This window comes from Gallus gallus, chromosome 28 (assembly GCF_016699485.2).
Source record: "Gallus gallus isolate bGalGal1 chromosome 28, bGalGal1.mat.broiler.GRCg7b, whole genome shotgun sequence".
NCBI classification, from domain to species: domain Eukaryota; kingdom Metazoa; phylum Chordata; class Aves; order Galliformes; family Phasianidae; genus Gallus; species Gallus gallus.
Genome location: NC_052559.1, coordinates 1,041,180 through 1,055,179, shown reverse-complemented (window position 1 = coordinate 1,055,179; position 14,000 = coordinate 1,041,180). Strand labels below are relative to the sequence as shown.

The 14,000-nt window shown below is 45.5% G+C and overlaps 2 protein-coding genes across 3 annotated transcripts in view; both read left to right on the top strand.

The window, feature by feature from the left end:
- Positions 1-10,338, top strand: part of LMNB2 (lamin B2) — a 30,343-nt gene extending 20,005 nt beyond the window's left edge. For both annotated transcript variants that reach the window (NM_205285.2, XM_046904543.1), the window contains exons 7-12: positions 450-670; positions 1,248-1,539; positions 2,000-2,107; positions 2,919-3,038; positions 4,033-4,134; positions 5,344-10,338. In NM_205285.2, coding sequence (NP_990616.2) covers positions 450-670; positions 1,248-1,539; positions 2,000-2,107; positions 2,919-3,038; positions 4,033-4,134; positions 5,344-5,385 — 885 coding nt within the window. In that variant the 3' untranslated portion in view covers positions 5,386-10,338. The remainder of the gene's footprint in view (positions 1-449; positions 671-1,247; positions 1,540-1,999; positions 2,108-2,918; positions 3,039-4,032; positions 4,135-5,343) is intronic.
- A 2,550-nt stretch (positions 10,339-12,888) lies between these two features.
- Positions 12,889-13,475, top strand: TIMM13 (translocase of inner mitochondrial membrane 13). Its single transcript, NM_001302195.2, has 3 exons — positions 12,889-13,081; positions 13,179-13,247; positions 13,327-13,475. Exons 1-3 carry the CDS (start codon positions 12,944-12,946, stop codon positions 13,423-13,425), a joined length of 306 nt encoding a protein of 101 aa, NP_001289124.1. The 5' UTR covers positions 12,889-12,943; the 3' UTR covers positions 13,426-13,475.
- The last annotated feature ends 525 nt before the right edge of the window (positions 13,476-14,000 follow it).

Sequence of the window (14,000 nt, the reverse complement as noted above, 5' to 3'; positions counted from 1 at the left end):
TCCTGCACCACGTTCTTATCTGAGTTGTAGAGCTATGGATTTGAAGGTTGGACTGAATATTCAGTGGATAAAGGTGATCGCAGCCAGAGCGTTGTGGTCAGTGGCTCTATGGCCCGGCAGAGCCTCGTGATGAGTGGTGTCCTACAGGGGTCTACCTTGGTCTTCAGCATCTTTATCAAGGACCTAGACAATGGAATTGAGTGTACCTTCACTAAGTTTGCTGATGACACCAAACTCAGTGATGCAATTGATGTGACAGAAGGAAGGGACGCCATCCAAAGGGACCTGCAAAGACAGGCCAAGAATGGCCAACCCAAACCATGGCAGGGATGGTCAGGATGGTCTTTAGGGTCCTTTCCAACCCAAGCCATTCTGTGATTCTGGTGGGATGGAAGTGATTTCTGTATTGCATCCACATGAATGCCAACTGGATTTTCTGTTGTCCCTAGGCTAGTGCAGCTGAAGATCGCATTCGTGAGTTGGAGGAAACGATGGCTGGTGAACGGGATAAATTTAGGAAGATGCTTGATGCCAAGGAGAGGGAGATGACAGAAATGAGGGACCAGATGCAGCTGCAGCTTACCGAATACCAGGAACTGCTTGATGTGAAATTAGCACTAGACATGGAAATCAGCGCTTACCGAAAACTCCTGGAAGGAGAGGAGGAAAGGTAAGCATGAGCTCCACATGGTTTTCTTAGGACTAATGTTATTTTCATTTCTGCTGCTTATGTTTTGTACCATTTTAACAGAAATGCCCAGATTTTGTTTCACTGAAGTCACGTTGTCTTCACACTGTGATGTGCTGCATGTAACCCTTAACATGCATAGAACATTTAAAAGTGTTCTCACCTAAATGTCTGTCTTATGCTTTGGTTTTCATAATGGTGTCGAAGTGCAGTGGGATATGTCATTCTGAGCTTGACATTCACTCCTCTTTTTTGTTTACGTCTTTTCCTGTTTTTAAGTGATCAGGCACAAGAATAGTGTGTTTAGTAATACAAGTACTGGAGCAGAGGATGAGGCGGTCTGTGCTGTTCTCACCATCACTACATTTCATGTCATAGTCATCCTGGATAGACCTTTTCCTTTCTATGCATCCCCACTGACAGACACAGTGAAGGATGTTACAGTCTAGTTACCGAGTGCATTGTACCGTTATTGCTTTGTGTGTTGTTCTGTGGATGAACTAGAAAAATTTTTTAATTTTATTCCATTTGATTAGAATATTTGATTAATCGTTTTCAGGTTGAAGCTCTCTCCGAGCCCCTCATCCCGTGTTACCGTCTCTCGGGCTACCTCCAGCAGCAGCAGTAGCAGTACTTCACTTGTCCGCTCTTCCCGAGGCAAGAGACGACGGATTGAGGCAGAGGAGCTCTCAGGCAGTGGAACAAGTGGAATTGGCACTGGGAGTATCAGTGGCAGCAGTAGCAGCAGTAGCTTCCAAATGTCCCAGCAAGCTTCAGCTACAGGAAGTATCAGCATTGAAGAGATAGACCTGGAGGGAAAATACGTTCAACTGAAGAACAACTCGGAGAAGGTGAGTGTCAGCAGAGCTCCTGCATAAGGAGGAGGAGCTAAATTGAAATGTTGCACTGTCTGTTGAGCACAAATCACTTGAGAGAAATAGCATCTTTCAAGGTATGTCATCCTGCAAAAGTTAAGTGGCATTTGAAAGGTGAATATTGTGCAGTGCTAGCTGCAGGTGTGATGTTTGTTGCAGGTTGAGACCATAGTCCTGAATGTCAAATCACATATGCTGGTACTGTGCTTCTGGGAATGGCCTCGCTGGCTCTAGCAGAACTTTTTTTGTGTGAAACGTTACTTCTTAAGTTCTTGCTGAATGACCTTAACACAAGCATTGGGCATGGAAAAGTATTCTCGAGTTAGGCTGCAAATGTCTAACAACGACATAAATAAATGTAATAAAGAGACCTAGCAAGATGTTTGATGCCTGTTAGCTCACCCTAAATAAATAACCTTTCAACTCTCCTCATTAGGATCAATCTTTGGGTAACTGGAGACTGAAAAGACAAATTGGAGATGGAGAAGAAATTGCTTACAAATTTACTCCGAAGTATGTCCTCAGGGCTGGGCAGACTGTAACAGTAAGTCATATCTTGTGTGTCAGCAATGTTCTTTTGTTGATGTTGTGGCAGCTGTAAATCTGACATTTGGTGTGGCCTGATCAGGTGTGTAACTTTTGGACTTGTGGATCTTGTTTTAGAGGAGTAGGATTTCAGTTATGGAAAGGCAAAAGAAAGTTGAACTTCTGTGTTAGAACTTCAATATTTAACGCCAGTTAGCTGAAAAAAAGTTTTGGTGGGGAGGAGGCAAAGATTGTTTATTTTCTTTTTTCAAACACCTTTGTTGAGGTTTGGAAGACTTAATCCTGCTCTACCCCTGAAATAGGAACACTTATTTAGTGTGGTAGACTCGCATTAAGTTTAATACTTGACATTCTCAGTCTTAACTATAGTAGAACAACTGCTTTTTTGCAATTTTGTTTGACATTCAGTCTGCAACAGAATTGAAAAATGGCTTTCCTTTAATCAGTTGCAGTTATTTCTACCTAAGTATCAACTGCTCAGATACGTATCAGAGATGAAATTTGTACATACAAGCTGCATTTTATGTCCCTCCTCTAGTCATTGAGGCTGTGGTGGGAGCAATTGTGTTCAGAACTGATGACTGCAGTGTTAGATTTCTTTCCTCTTGCTATGGCTAGTGATAATTTTTGTTGCAGACTGAGAGTAATGTCTTCCTACAAGTACTGATGTAAATAAATGTAAAGTAAATCTACCACTGGATTTGGAAACAAAACTGATAAGGAGAGAAAAGTGGGAGAATTAGAAGGTTTGGTGTATTTAGAAATGAAATGTGCACACATAGCTGATTACTGAATGTCTTTCTCACTAGATCTGGGGTGCAGATGCAGGTGTATCTCACAGCCCCCCTTCTGTTCTTGTGTGGAAGAATCAAGGCAGCTGGGGCACCGGAGGAAATATCCGCACATACCTCGTGAACTCTGATGGAGAGGTAGGAAAAGAGTTGTCTTTTCATTGTTGGAAGTACAGCAGATGTTTCCATTCGGTTCCTCTGTGTCCCACATCTGCCAACAGATGATTTTTTTTTTTAAACTATCCCTGCTTATGCTAGGGAGGATCATGCTTTGGCTGTTACTCATAAATGTGCCATTATCCCAGTGGTCCAGTAGATATAGGAAGGTGAACCAGACCAGTTGTATCAGTGTTCATGCTGCCTTTCTTGCTGGCAATTCTGTGGAAGCACTTTGTGCAGGAACGGCAGCACAGGACAAGGTAGGAGGGTCATTTGTACCAACAGAAAGCTGTCTGACTTAGAATTGAAATTGGAGAACTGGTTAAAATACTGTCTGAACATACTTTGGATCCGTGTCCCTTCCTGCTGTGGCTACCTGTTGTTTCCTTGCTCAGGGTGGCTTATTCCACAAGTAGAAATTTACATCTGCAATTTCAAGGCTGCAAGCGCACAGAAGAATTTCTTGTTACTAAGAAGTATTCAAAAATAGCTTAGTAATAAAGGAAGCTTCCTGATGTTTTAAAATTATTTTTAGTGCCTGATTAGGAAGACTTTCCTGATAATTGACATATACAATAGATACAAAACATATAGCAGGAAGAATGAGAGTTCTTAATACATTGTAATCATACAGAGAAACTTCAGTTTCTGACATTATAATAGATCTTGGAGAGCTCCTGGACCAGTCTGCTGTGAGCTTGTCAAACTAACAAGCACCTGCTTCTTCTCAAACACCTGGTAAAGAAAGAAAACTCCTGAAGCTATGTTACGTGACAGAGCCTTTTGATAGCTGGAACGAGGAATGTTTTTGTGGTTTGCAGGATCTTAAGTATTTGCTTTTACAGCTAACTGTGATCATGGGGCAAATTGATTTATACCCTCCAAACATTAGTGGGATTGCTATACTGATGATACAGCAAAAATTCAGAGATGCATATAGACCATCAGTCATCTTCTCTTTCCTTTTGTATAGGAGGTTGCAGTGAGAACTGTTACTAAGTCAGTTGTCGTGCGAGAGAACGAAGAGGAAGAGGATGAAGCAGACTTTGGAGAGGAGGACCTTTTCAACCAACAGGTAATAAGATATAGACCACATTTTTAATTTGCTTTTGGCTGGTTTGAATAATCAGCCAGGAGATAATGGGTTTCCCTTCAGTTTTTGCTAGTACTGAGTTTCTTGGTCTGTTTCACAATGGGCGCTTGCAGAAGATGATGCCAGAACACCTTGCAGCCATGCAGCATTGCTACAGCATGCAGAAGGAATGTTCTAGGAATTGCTGCTTGAATCAGTAACTGTACAGCTCAGGCAGTGCCTAATACCAGTTTGGATGCTGGGTATCTGTGGAGGCACACTGTAGATCAGGTTTAGAACACTACAGTGACTTAAGCAATATTTGGAGTTGGTAAGATGAGTCAGTAATTTTACCAGTCAGTAATTGCTGGACTGCTATTCTCCATTCCAGCATTGCTTTCTCTGAAAAAGAAAGGTATCTGTGGCATTCCTACTGTGAACAGAATATAACCATTGAGAAACAGGACCATTAAGAACCAAGAGATGGAGAGTGCTTCTGTTGTTTCAAGTTTCAGTTTATTTTCTGGTAGTATGTACATATTTCAAATAAGCTTGGTTTTCCTTTATAACACCACTCCTGTGTTCCTGTAACTCTCAGTGAAGTACTGTACAGTAACTAAACTAACCAGCTGTTGGCAGAATGAAAAGGAGAAATGTGCTTTATACAGGTAATAGGAAACTAGGAAATAGTTTATTTCAAACCTGAGTGCTTGGTTCTTTGACACAGTGGCCATAAGTAGCTCTTTTCAAGAACTAATTCTCTGCAGGCTTGCAGTTGAGTTGTGCAGACGTCTTTTGCATTTAGCAGCGCATTTGAAGTATAAAGCAACTGAAACATAAATAATTCTTGCCCCTCCAAGAAGTACCTTTGCAGCATAGATCACTTGAAAGCAAAGACGTGAAATAAAGGAATGGGATTCCTGTTAAGAAGCCAGTGGTGTTAGGATTTTCATCTGCCATTTCTGTCAGTGTTGAATGTGTGGACATGAACCACTCAGCCCATCACAGAAGACCACAGAAGCCAAAGTAGCAGCATCTTACTCCTGTGCACAGGCTGAGGTGGAATGTGCTTCATGTGTGTAGCTGCAGTGCTCCCTGAATACAGCTGAACTAGGAGGAAGGTGCTGTTAGCAACGGGGATAACCAGAGTCTAGTGTTAAAATACCAAGAACCAGTAAGAAAATAGCTAACACCGTGTCTTTCTGATTTTAGGGGGATCCCAGAACAACTTCTCGAGGATGCTTAGTGATGTGAAGAAAGAAAAAGAAAGAAACTATTACTTGCTATTTTTTCCATTTATTTCCTTTTATTTTTGCTATTTTTTTTTTCCTCCAGAGCCACTGAAAACTATTTTTATACGTATCATCTGATTTCTTTGATGGTTACTCCTTGGTACATTTTTATATAAAAAAAAATCTAAAAAAAAAAAAACCTTTACTGAACAAAACTGCCAGAATTTTTAATAGATTTCTTAATTTCTCTCTCTTTGTTGAAACACTGTATTGGAATGATTTTTTTCCCTATACAGAGTTTAAAGTCTTATGCACAAACCTGCAGCAGAAAAGAAATTATTAGCTAAAAATGGGACGAGACTCCTTGAGTGTATGGTAAACCTGTGCTTTGTGCATGTATAAGCAGGATAACTTAAAAAACACAACAAAGTTTAAGAAGGGATGTTTACCTGCAGGGCCTTGGGAGAGATTGGTGATAACATTTCTCTATCCTTTAAGAAATGATAGGATCTTGTGGGTGCCCAGCTTGGAAAAATTATGCCCCAAATTCATTAGAAGTGCTTCTCCACCAATGTAAGTAATAAGGGTAGCTGCCTTTTAGCCAGGTCTTGGCTCAGGACTGTGGATTTCTGTCCTACTCTAGGATTTGACAGCCTGATGATCATCATCTGAATCCTGTCAGTGCTGTGGCTCCGTGTCATTATTTCACAAGACGGAGAGCGATGGCTTCTGCTGTCTGAAGATGTATGGGAGTGTCAAAAACAGACTTCTAATCATTGTGTTCTCAAAGGATTTTGACATTGTAACAAATGAGATCTCGTTAAATTGTGAATGCAAGTTGTGATGTATAGTATTTATGATGTTAAGCATCATGATTTAATGATTTTGACATATTCAGCATTGAACAGAATGACTAAGATTTTAATGTTGAAAATATTTTTACTTCTGGCATTGATAAATATTTGGGGTTTTAAAGGTTATCCTGTGTAAATGTTGATTTTTGTTTTGTTTTGTTTAATCAGACCTAGATGCAGCTTGTCCATACTTGTCTTATATTCAGAGGGTCATTGTCAGACACATTAAGCAGCATCTGCAGAGTAGTTCAGAAATAGCTGAGTGACATTTTTGAGAGTTATAAGGAACTGCTGTTGATGTGGACAGAAGCATTACTTTGCAGTATTCAGATCCTCAGAGTAACAGTGAGTAACGTGAACAGCCTTTTTTTTATAAAGAATGCTTTGTATCAGTAGCAGATGGTTTTTATTTCAGGATGATGACTTTGGTATCTGACAGTGTCCCTTTGGCTTAAGGTTTCTTCTGCTGCACTTCTGTGGAGATAGCTGTGGCTCTCCTAAGGTCAGCATTCAGATAGCAGTGCATCTTCAACACTAGGAAGAATATTTGACTGCTCCAAAGAATGCATTGGCTACTGTCAAGCAAATAGTTTTTCCACTAGTTCTTAGTTTGGATGCTGTTTGCTGACAGCACAGAATGCTGTTGTTACCTGCACTCTTGAGCTCTGACCCTGTCATTTGAGTAGTTGAGACTCATCAAACAAGCAGCGAGGTTTGGATGTTTTCGGTGGCTTTTGGACATTGTGTTCTCTGAACAATATTATGACTGACAGATGTAACCTAGGAGGTCATTTTAGTGGCTTTGACTGATGGCTATGCAGTGCAAGCAGGGTGGGAACAGAAGTGAGATTTCTAAGCTTAGGTGTGTATTTTTTGCCATCTAAAAATAAATTCAAGACGCTACTTTTCTCTGTTCGGGTGGGATGATTTAATTACTGAAGTCAATGAGCATAATTCTGATTATGTGTTAGTTCAGCAGGCGGTGCGTTACAAAAAGCAGTGGGGAGATTTGGCTGTTTGGGCTGAAGGGGTCACTCCGTGGGTATCGTTGGCCATTTTTCAAGTGTAATTTTCCCACTCTGCTTGAGTAGAAGGTGAAATATGTAGTAAATCATGTCTCTCTCTCTCTGTAAAGTGTATCTAATGAAATTATGTTTCTCAGACATACTGTTAACCAATTGCCTTTTCTAAATTTGTTGTTATACAAATGGATGCAATCAGTGTAAAAGTATTTTCACAGTGCACCTTCCAACCACTGGGCAGCATTTCCCTTTCTGACCCACAGCTTCTGTACCACACTCACACAATGTTTGAGAGCTTTTTGCAGTTTTTCCCTGTATTTATTTTCTTTTCACATTGGCCAGTTTTCAGATTGCTTATTTTTCTTGAGGATTTTCCTGTAAATATGATTGCTCTGTGATCTTAAATACTAAAGAAATGAATGTGCTTTTTTTTTCTTGTGATTTATATATTTTTTTCTTTTTCTGTAAAGAATGGGCAGAAAGGCAGCTTGAATGAGGGAGAACCTCTTGCTACCTGAGCCACTGATTTCTTAATAGCTACTGTATGGGAGATGTGTCACCTCAGCCTTACAGGGCAGTGTTTTATCTTACACCCCTCAATGACAGCATGCAGAATTTCTCCTTGGATTTGGAGCTGTTTCCTGTAAGTTTGGAAACACTTTCTTTTCTTTTTTCACATATAGAGGTGCTCACAGAAAGCAGTGATGTGGGGGAAGCTTAATTCAGCAGGCTAAGTGTTGGTAATTCACAGTGCTTTCTAAAAGGCTGCTTACAGTTTGAGAATAATTCCTCACTGTAAATCACAAGACACAGACAAACTACTGTATTCCACTTGTTTTCTTTGTGTCTGTCTTCTTCAGACAAAGTTCCTTCCTCTTGCTTTTGATGCTGAGCTTCAGCATAACTTTAAATTGGTGCTCCATACTGGAAGGTTTTCTTTTGCTTTACTGAACCAAAAAGCATTGCTGCTGCTTTTTCTCTTCATCAAGGATTTTCTCTTTTCATTTTCACGATAATTGAAATGTTCTCTTCACCTAAAATCCAGTGCCACGTTGCTCTCCTTTTCTGTGTAGTCCTGTAGGTGAACCAGCTCTCAGGGATTTGGAGGATAGTCAGCATTTCTGCTCTGCTGTCTGATACCAGGAGTGGAGCTTGAAGGGGACGTGCAGTGGACTTGTCAGGAAAAATGATTTTAAGGCTTCTCTGATGGGAGAAGTTAATCAGTGTAGTTCATGTCAGAGTGTTTGAGAGTAACTCCCCATACAGAAGAACAAGCTAACAGCTTTATTCTGGGTGAAACAGTGCAAATGAGCCCTGAATAACTTACACTGGGGGAGACGGGGAAGGAATAACAGCATAACTACAGAAAAATAGTTAAGCTGATCTTTTAACTGTGTAGATGTGGGGAAAGCCCCATCGCACCCACTTCTGTCTTTGTTGCTTTAGCTGTTGTGTTGCAGTGACTTGTTCCAAGCAATGGAGTGGCTGTGATTCCTTTGTTGCTGCACACCTTTAGCTCGTAGTCTGTGTGCATGGGCTGCTTCAGGCCCTGACAGAACCAGCAGCTGATACACTGATCATACATTGATCCCTTCTGCTGTTAGATAGCCGCTAGCTGGCACTGTTTGTGTTTGTAGCAGGAATCAATAGTCTCAGGAAGAAAACAAACATCTGCTTCCCATGGACTGTAATGGAAAAGCCAGATGAGCTGGTCTGCAGCTCTTGTTAGTCACCAAAACCGTATTGCAGTGCGAAGCAGAGCATACTGTGAAAGGAGATTCCCTTCATGTGCACATTTATCCTCGAGCAACAGGACACCTCATGTTGAGTTTAGGGATCGTAGTGTTTTTTATGCACCCTTTTTCTTTGTAATCCTGCATGAAGGCCTTTTAGCTGCAACCTGAGCAGGGGATGGTTGGAAGAGGCTCCTAGAAATCCTCTTTACACCCCAGAACATTTGAGAATCTTTTTCTTTTGTGTGTATTAAGATTGTGATGCTGTTTGCCAATGCTCTGTGTTGTAAGCCTTGTAGCCACTTCTCTCCCTTCCTTAAGCCATTCATTCTCTATTTTCTTTTTAAAATCTTCTCTCTAAACAAAGGCATATCCATATTCCATACTGGATTTCATTGCCACTGTTGGGTCCAAACCCTGAGCCCTGTGCAAGCAGGGGACGAAGCTTTGTTGTAAACCAGTGAGTGGAAGGTGAGATAGTGATTGCATTTTTGAATCATTGTTTTAGCTGACCAGCAAGACAAATGAGAGGTTGTCATTTGTCCAATGTCTAAAATGGCCTGGGAAACAGAATTTTTAATTGCCCTTCAATGTGCTTAGCTTTAAACCACTTTAAAATAATTTAAGTGTTTGTTTTTTTTATACAAAATCATATTTACATGCAATTATCATTTGTAAGCATAATGCCTTTCTTGAAATGCTAAGGTCTAGAGAGTGAATGGGACTCTTCATGTCAAAAGACTCCGTTCAAAACCGCACGAGCAGCAAATCGACACGGAGTTCAGGAAGAAAGTGTCGTATTGGACCCACGTTTTCCTGTTGGCTGTTAACAAAGTGATGATCCTTTGTGAGGTAAATGCTGCTGTGTATCTCAGCTGCCCAGATGTTCATCACACTAAAATCATGAGCAATAAGCTGTTCTAAGCAAGGGCGAGCCAAAACACTTTACATTTGGGCAGAACAGTAACTTCTCCGTTCAGCTCTGTTCGTAACGATGGTGGTGATGTGATTGAATTGTGGATTTGGTTTTGCATCACCTTGTAGTTAGCTCTGGGCAGTGTCACTGCCTGCACTCAGCTGCTGCCAACCCATTTTCAGAAGGCTCACATTTTATTTAAAAGAAGGAATTGTGAGCAAGTGTACAGATTGGAACACAAACACAAAAGGATGGAAGTGTTCCATGGAGCTCATGAAAACCGCATGATGATCTAGACTTTACCATTTCAAAATGTTGTGGTTTTATTTTTATTTCTTTCTTTTTAGAATATGCATGCCAAACGTCTTGTCTTTTTCAATGATTTGTAATATACATTTTAAGACTGGAAACTTTTTGTACAACACACTCAAATAAATGTTTTGCATTTTATTTGTTTCCTTTTTTTTTTGAACCAATGCAGAGGGCTGTGCAGTCACTCTGTCCCAGGGGAGGACCTTCTGGTATCCACGAGACAGAGGATCACTGTCCACACTTCTAAAGGGGTTCAGTGGGATCACGTGAGGTGTTCAGGGTGAACCATGAACCAATGAATACTTTCCTTTAAATTCTGTGTGGGCAGTTCTATGGGGAAAATGCTGTCCTTAGCACTGCAAAGAGCCTGCACAGCAGGAGCAGAGAAAGGCACTGCAGAGGGACGTGGATAGACTAGAGCGATGGGCCAAGGTAAACTTTGAGTTTCAGTAGGGCCAAATGCCAGGTCCTGCATTCTGGTCACAACCCCAGGCAACCCAACGTGTTTGGGGAGGAGTGGCTGGAAAGCTGCCTGATGGAAAGGGACCTCGGTGTGCTGATGGACAGTTGGCTGAACATGAGCCAGCAGTGTGCCCAGGTGGCCAAGAAGGCCAACAGCATCCTGGCTTGGATCAGGAATGGAGTGGTGAGCAGGACCAGGGAAGTCATCCTGCCCTGTGCTCGGCCCTGGTGAGGCCTCACCTCGAGTGCTGTGTTCAGTTTTGGGCACCTCAGTACGGAAAGGCCATGGAGGTGCTGGAGCAGGTCCAAAGAAGGGCAACAAGGCTGGAGAAGGGCTTGGAGGATATGGCCTATGAGGAAAGGCTGAAGGAACTGGGGCTGTTTGGTCTGGGGAAAAGGAGGCTGAGGGGAGACCTTAATGCTCTCTTCCAATACCTGGAAGGTGGTTGCAGTGAGAGCAGGGCTGGTCTCTTCTCACTGGTGACAGTGAGCAATTCCATGATTCCTGCGTGCCCCAGTGAGGCCCTGGAAGGCCACTATAAGCTCTCATCAGAGACTCCTCCAGGCTGAAGAGCCCCATTTCTCCATCCCGCAAAGCAGAAGTAATTGAGCAGAGGAGGCGGGCAACCCTCAAGGCTAAGGACAGACCTGCAGCTTAAAGTGAGGGAAAAGAGAGATGTACAGGAAGTGCAAGTAGGGTTGTGTATCCTGGGATGAATATAAGGATGTTTTCTGCGTGTGTAGAAAGAATTTCGGGAAAGCCAAGGCACAGATAGAGCTGAACTTGGCGAGGGATGTGCAAAATAACAAGGAGGGGTTCTACAGGTACACATAAGCAGGAGACAGATCAAGGAGCGTTCCCCCTCTGATAAATGAGAACGGAGAACTTCCTCAGACATGGAAAAAGCTGAGGTGCTCAATAAGAGCTTTGCCTCGGTCTTCACTGGCGGTCAGACTCCTCCCCACATCTGCCAGGACTGAAGGTTGAGGGAACTGGGCTTGTTTAGCTTGGAAATGAGAAGGCTGTGGGGAGGCCTCATTGTGGCCTTCCAATACTTGAAGGGAGCGTATAAACAGGAGGGGGAACGGCTGTTTATGAGGGTGGATAGTGATAGGACAAGGGGGAATGGTTTTAAATGAAGACGGGAGGTTTAGGTTGGATATGAGGAGGAAGATCTTCACCCAAAGGGTGGTGACGCACTGAACAGGCTGCCCAAGGAGGCTGTGGATGCCCCATCCCTCGAGGCATTCAAGGCCAGGCTGGATGTGGCTCTGGGCAGCCTGGGCTGCTGGTTGGTGACCCTGCACATAGCAGGGGGGTGGAACGGGATGAGCACTGTGGGTCTTTTCAACCCAGGCCATGCTGTGATTCTATGCTGAGCTGTGTCCATCACCTCCCCCCGCCCTGCCTGGCTGTGCTGTGCTGTGCTGTGCTGTGCTGTGCTGTGCTGTGCTGTGCTGCTCCCTGAGCCGAGTGCACTGTTCCTGGGATAAGCAGCAGTGCAATCTTCCACTATCACAACCCGTCTCTTTCATCCTGCACCCTGGGCACCCACCACATCTTCAGTGCGAGCTGATGGGAGCTGTGTGAGGTGTGGCATCAGCCAAAATCCGGGAAGGAAACGCTTTAACCCCAATGTGGCGTTCCAATGCAGCAATCCTTTGCTCCTCACAGCACATAATGGGCGATGCGACAAACCGGCCGTGCACTCACAGTTCTACCTGTAAACACTTAAGACATGCATATGCACTACAGACACACACACTCATTCTTTCCCAAGTACTCATTAACGTATGCTAACATCCCCCTGGGCACCATACGGCTCTATATAAGGTGGTCGTACACCCACTTACTTTATCCCCACTTTTCCATCATCTGCTCCAGCACGGTGACTTCTGGCCGACCTCGAGCTGTTTTCCCCCGATCTGCCAAACTCCCATTGCTCGTTAGGCCGTACCGAGCAACTTCCAAAGCAACGGACGTGAAATCCGAGCACAGAGCACCCGCTGCGCGCAGCTGAGCCGTGCAGCACCGCTCCGTGCGCCGCCCCGCAGGGATACGGCAGCGCTCGGGGACGCGCGGACCGAACGCCGCGCTGCGTCCGCCCCGCGGTGCCCGCCCGGCTCTGCGCCGCGCTCCCGCCGCGGGGACGCGCACGGCTGCGGGTCTGACGGGCGGGGGCGCGCCGCAGCCGTCGTTCCGCGCGGGGCCGCGCGGGGCGCGCCGGGAGCCGTAGTTCGTCGGCGGCCATTGCGCTGCCGCCCCGCCGGGACTGCGACCATGGAGGGCGGCTTCGGCTCCGACTTCGGTTCCGATTTCGGCTCCGGGGCCGGCGGGGGGGGCAAGCTGGACCCGGGGCTCATCATGGAGCAGGTGAAGGTGCAGATCGCCGTGGCCAACGCGCAGGAGCTGCTGCAGGTCCGGACCGGCGGGGGACGGAGCCGCGGGAGCACGCGGCGGAGGGGGAGGGGGGCGGGCCGGGGGGGCGCCGGGCTGCTGACGGCTCTCTCCGCAGCGTATGACGGATAAATGCTTTCGGAAGTGCATCGGGAAGCCCGGCGGAGCGCTGGACAACTCGGAGCAGGTGAGCGGGTCGGGGGGGCGCTGCGGGGCGGTGCTGCGGCTCCCGGGGCTCCCCCCGCTCACTGCTCCGCGTGCCGCAGAAGTGCATCGCCATGTGCATGGACCGCTACATGGACGCCTGGAACGCGGTTTCTCGCGCCTACAACTCCCGGCTGCAGCGGGAGAGAGCCAACATGTGACGCGCGGACGGAGCGCGGCGGCGGCTGCAATAAACCGTCGGTGAACCCTGCGCTTCCTCGGGCTTTTATTGGCACCGACGGCTCTCGCTGTGCGCCCCGAAGCCCGGCGTTGGTTTGATGGGCGGGCACGGAGCCCATCGTACAGCCCCAGGTGTAGGATGGGGCAGCGCTTCCCGCTGGGTGCGTTGAGTTCTCCGCCTGCCTTAACCCGAACGGCGCTCCGTGTGTCTGTGCCCGTCCTTGGCGATGCGCTCACCCTTTCCCTTACACGCAGGGAGCTGCGGTGGGGGTGGGAAGCCTGTGCTGACTAATGCAGATGAGGGCCTGGGCAGGCTGAATTCCGAGCGTCTCACTCCTATAGCTTCTGTTGGGATCACACAGTGGGCGACCGAATGCACAAACACTGAGCGTGGACCACAAATGGTCCATAACCCACTGCACAGCAGCACCATCCCAGCAGTGAGGTGCTGAGGCTGTGCAGGGGCATAACTCGAGGCTGCGACCGATTCCGTTTGTGTCTCGGGGTGACTTTGGGATGCAGTGCACAGGCAGAGCTTACCTACATGCTGTGTCTT

Excerpts from the sequence above, each read along its gene's own strand:
- TIMM13 (NM_001302195.2), top strand. The coding sequence starts at position 12,944 with ATGGAGGGCGGCTTCGGCTCCGACTTCGGTTCCGATTTCGGCTCCGGG. Across the intron at positions 13,082-13,178 it reads ACGCGCAGGAGCTGCTGCAG|CGTATGACGGATAAATGCTT; the intron begins GTCCGGACCGGC and ends CTCTCTCCGCAG. Across the intron at positions 13,248-13,326 it reads CGCTGGACAACTCGGAGCAG|AAGTGCATCGCCATGTGCAT; the intron begins GTGAGCGGGTCG and ends CGCGTGCCGCAG.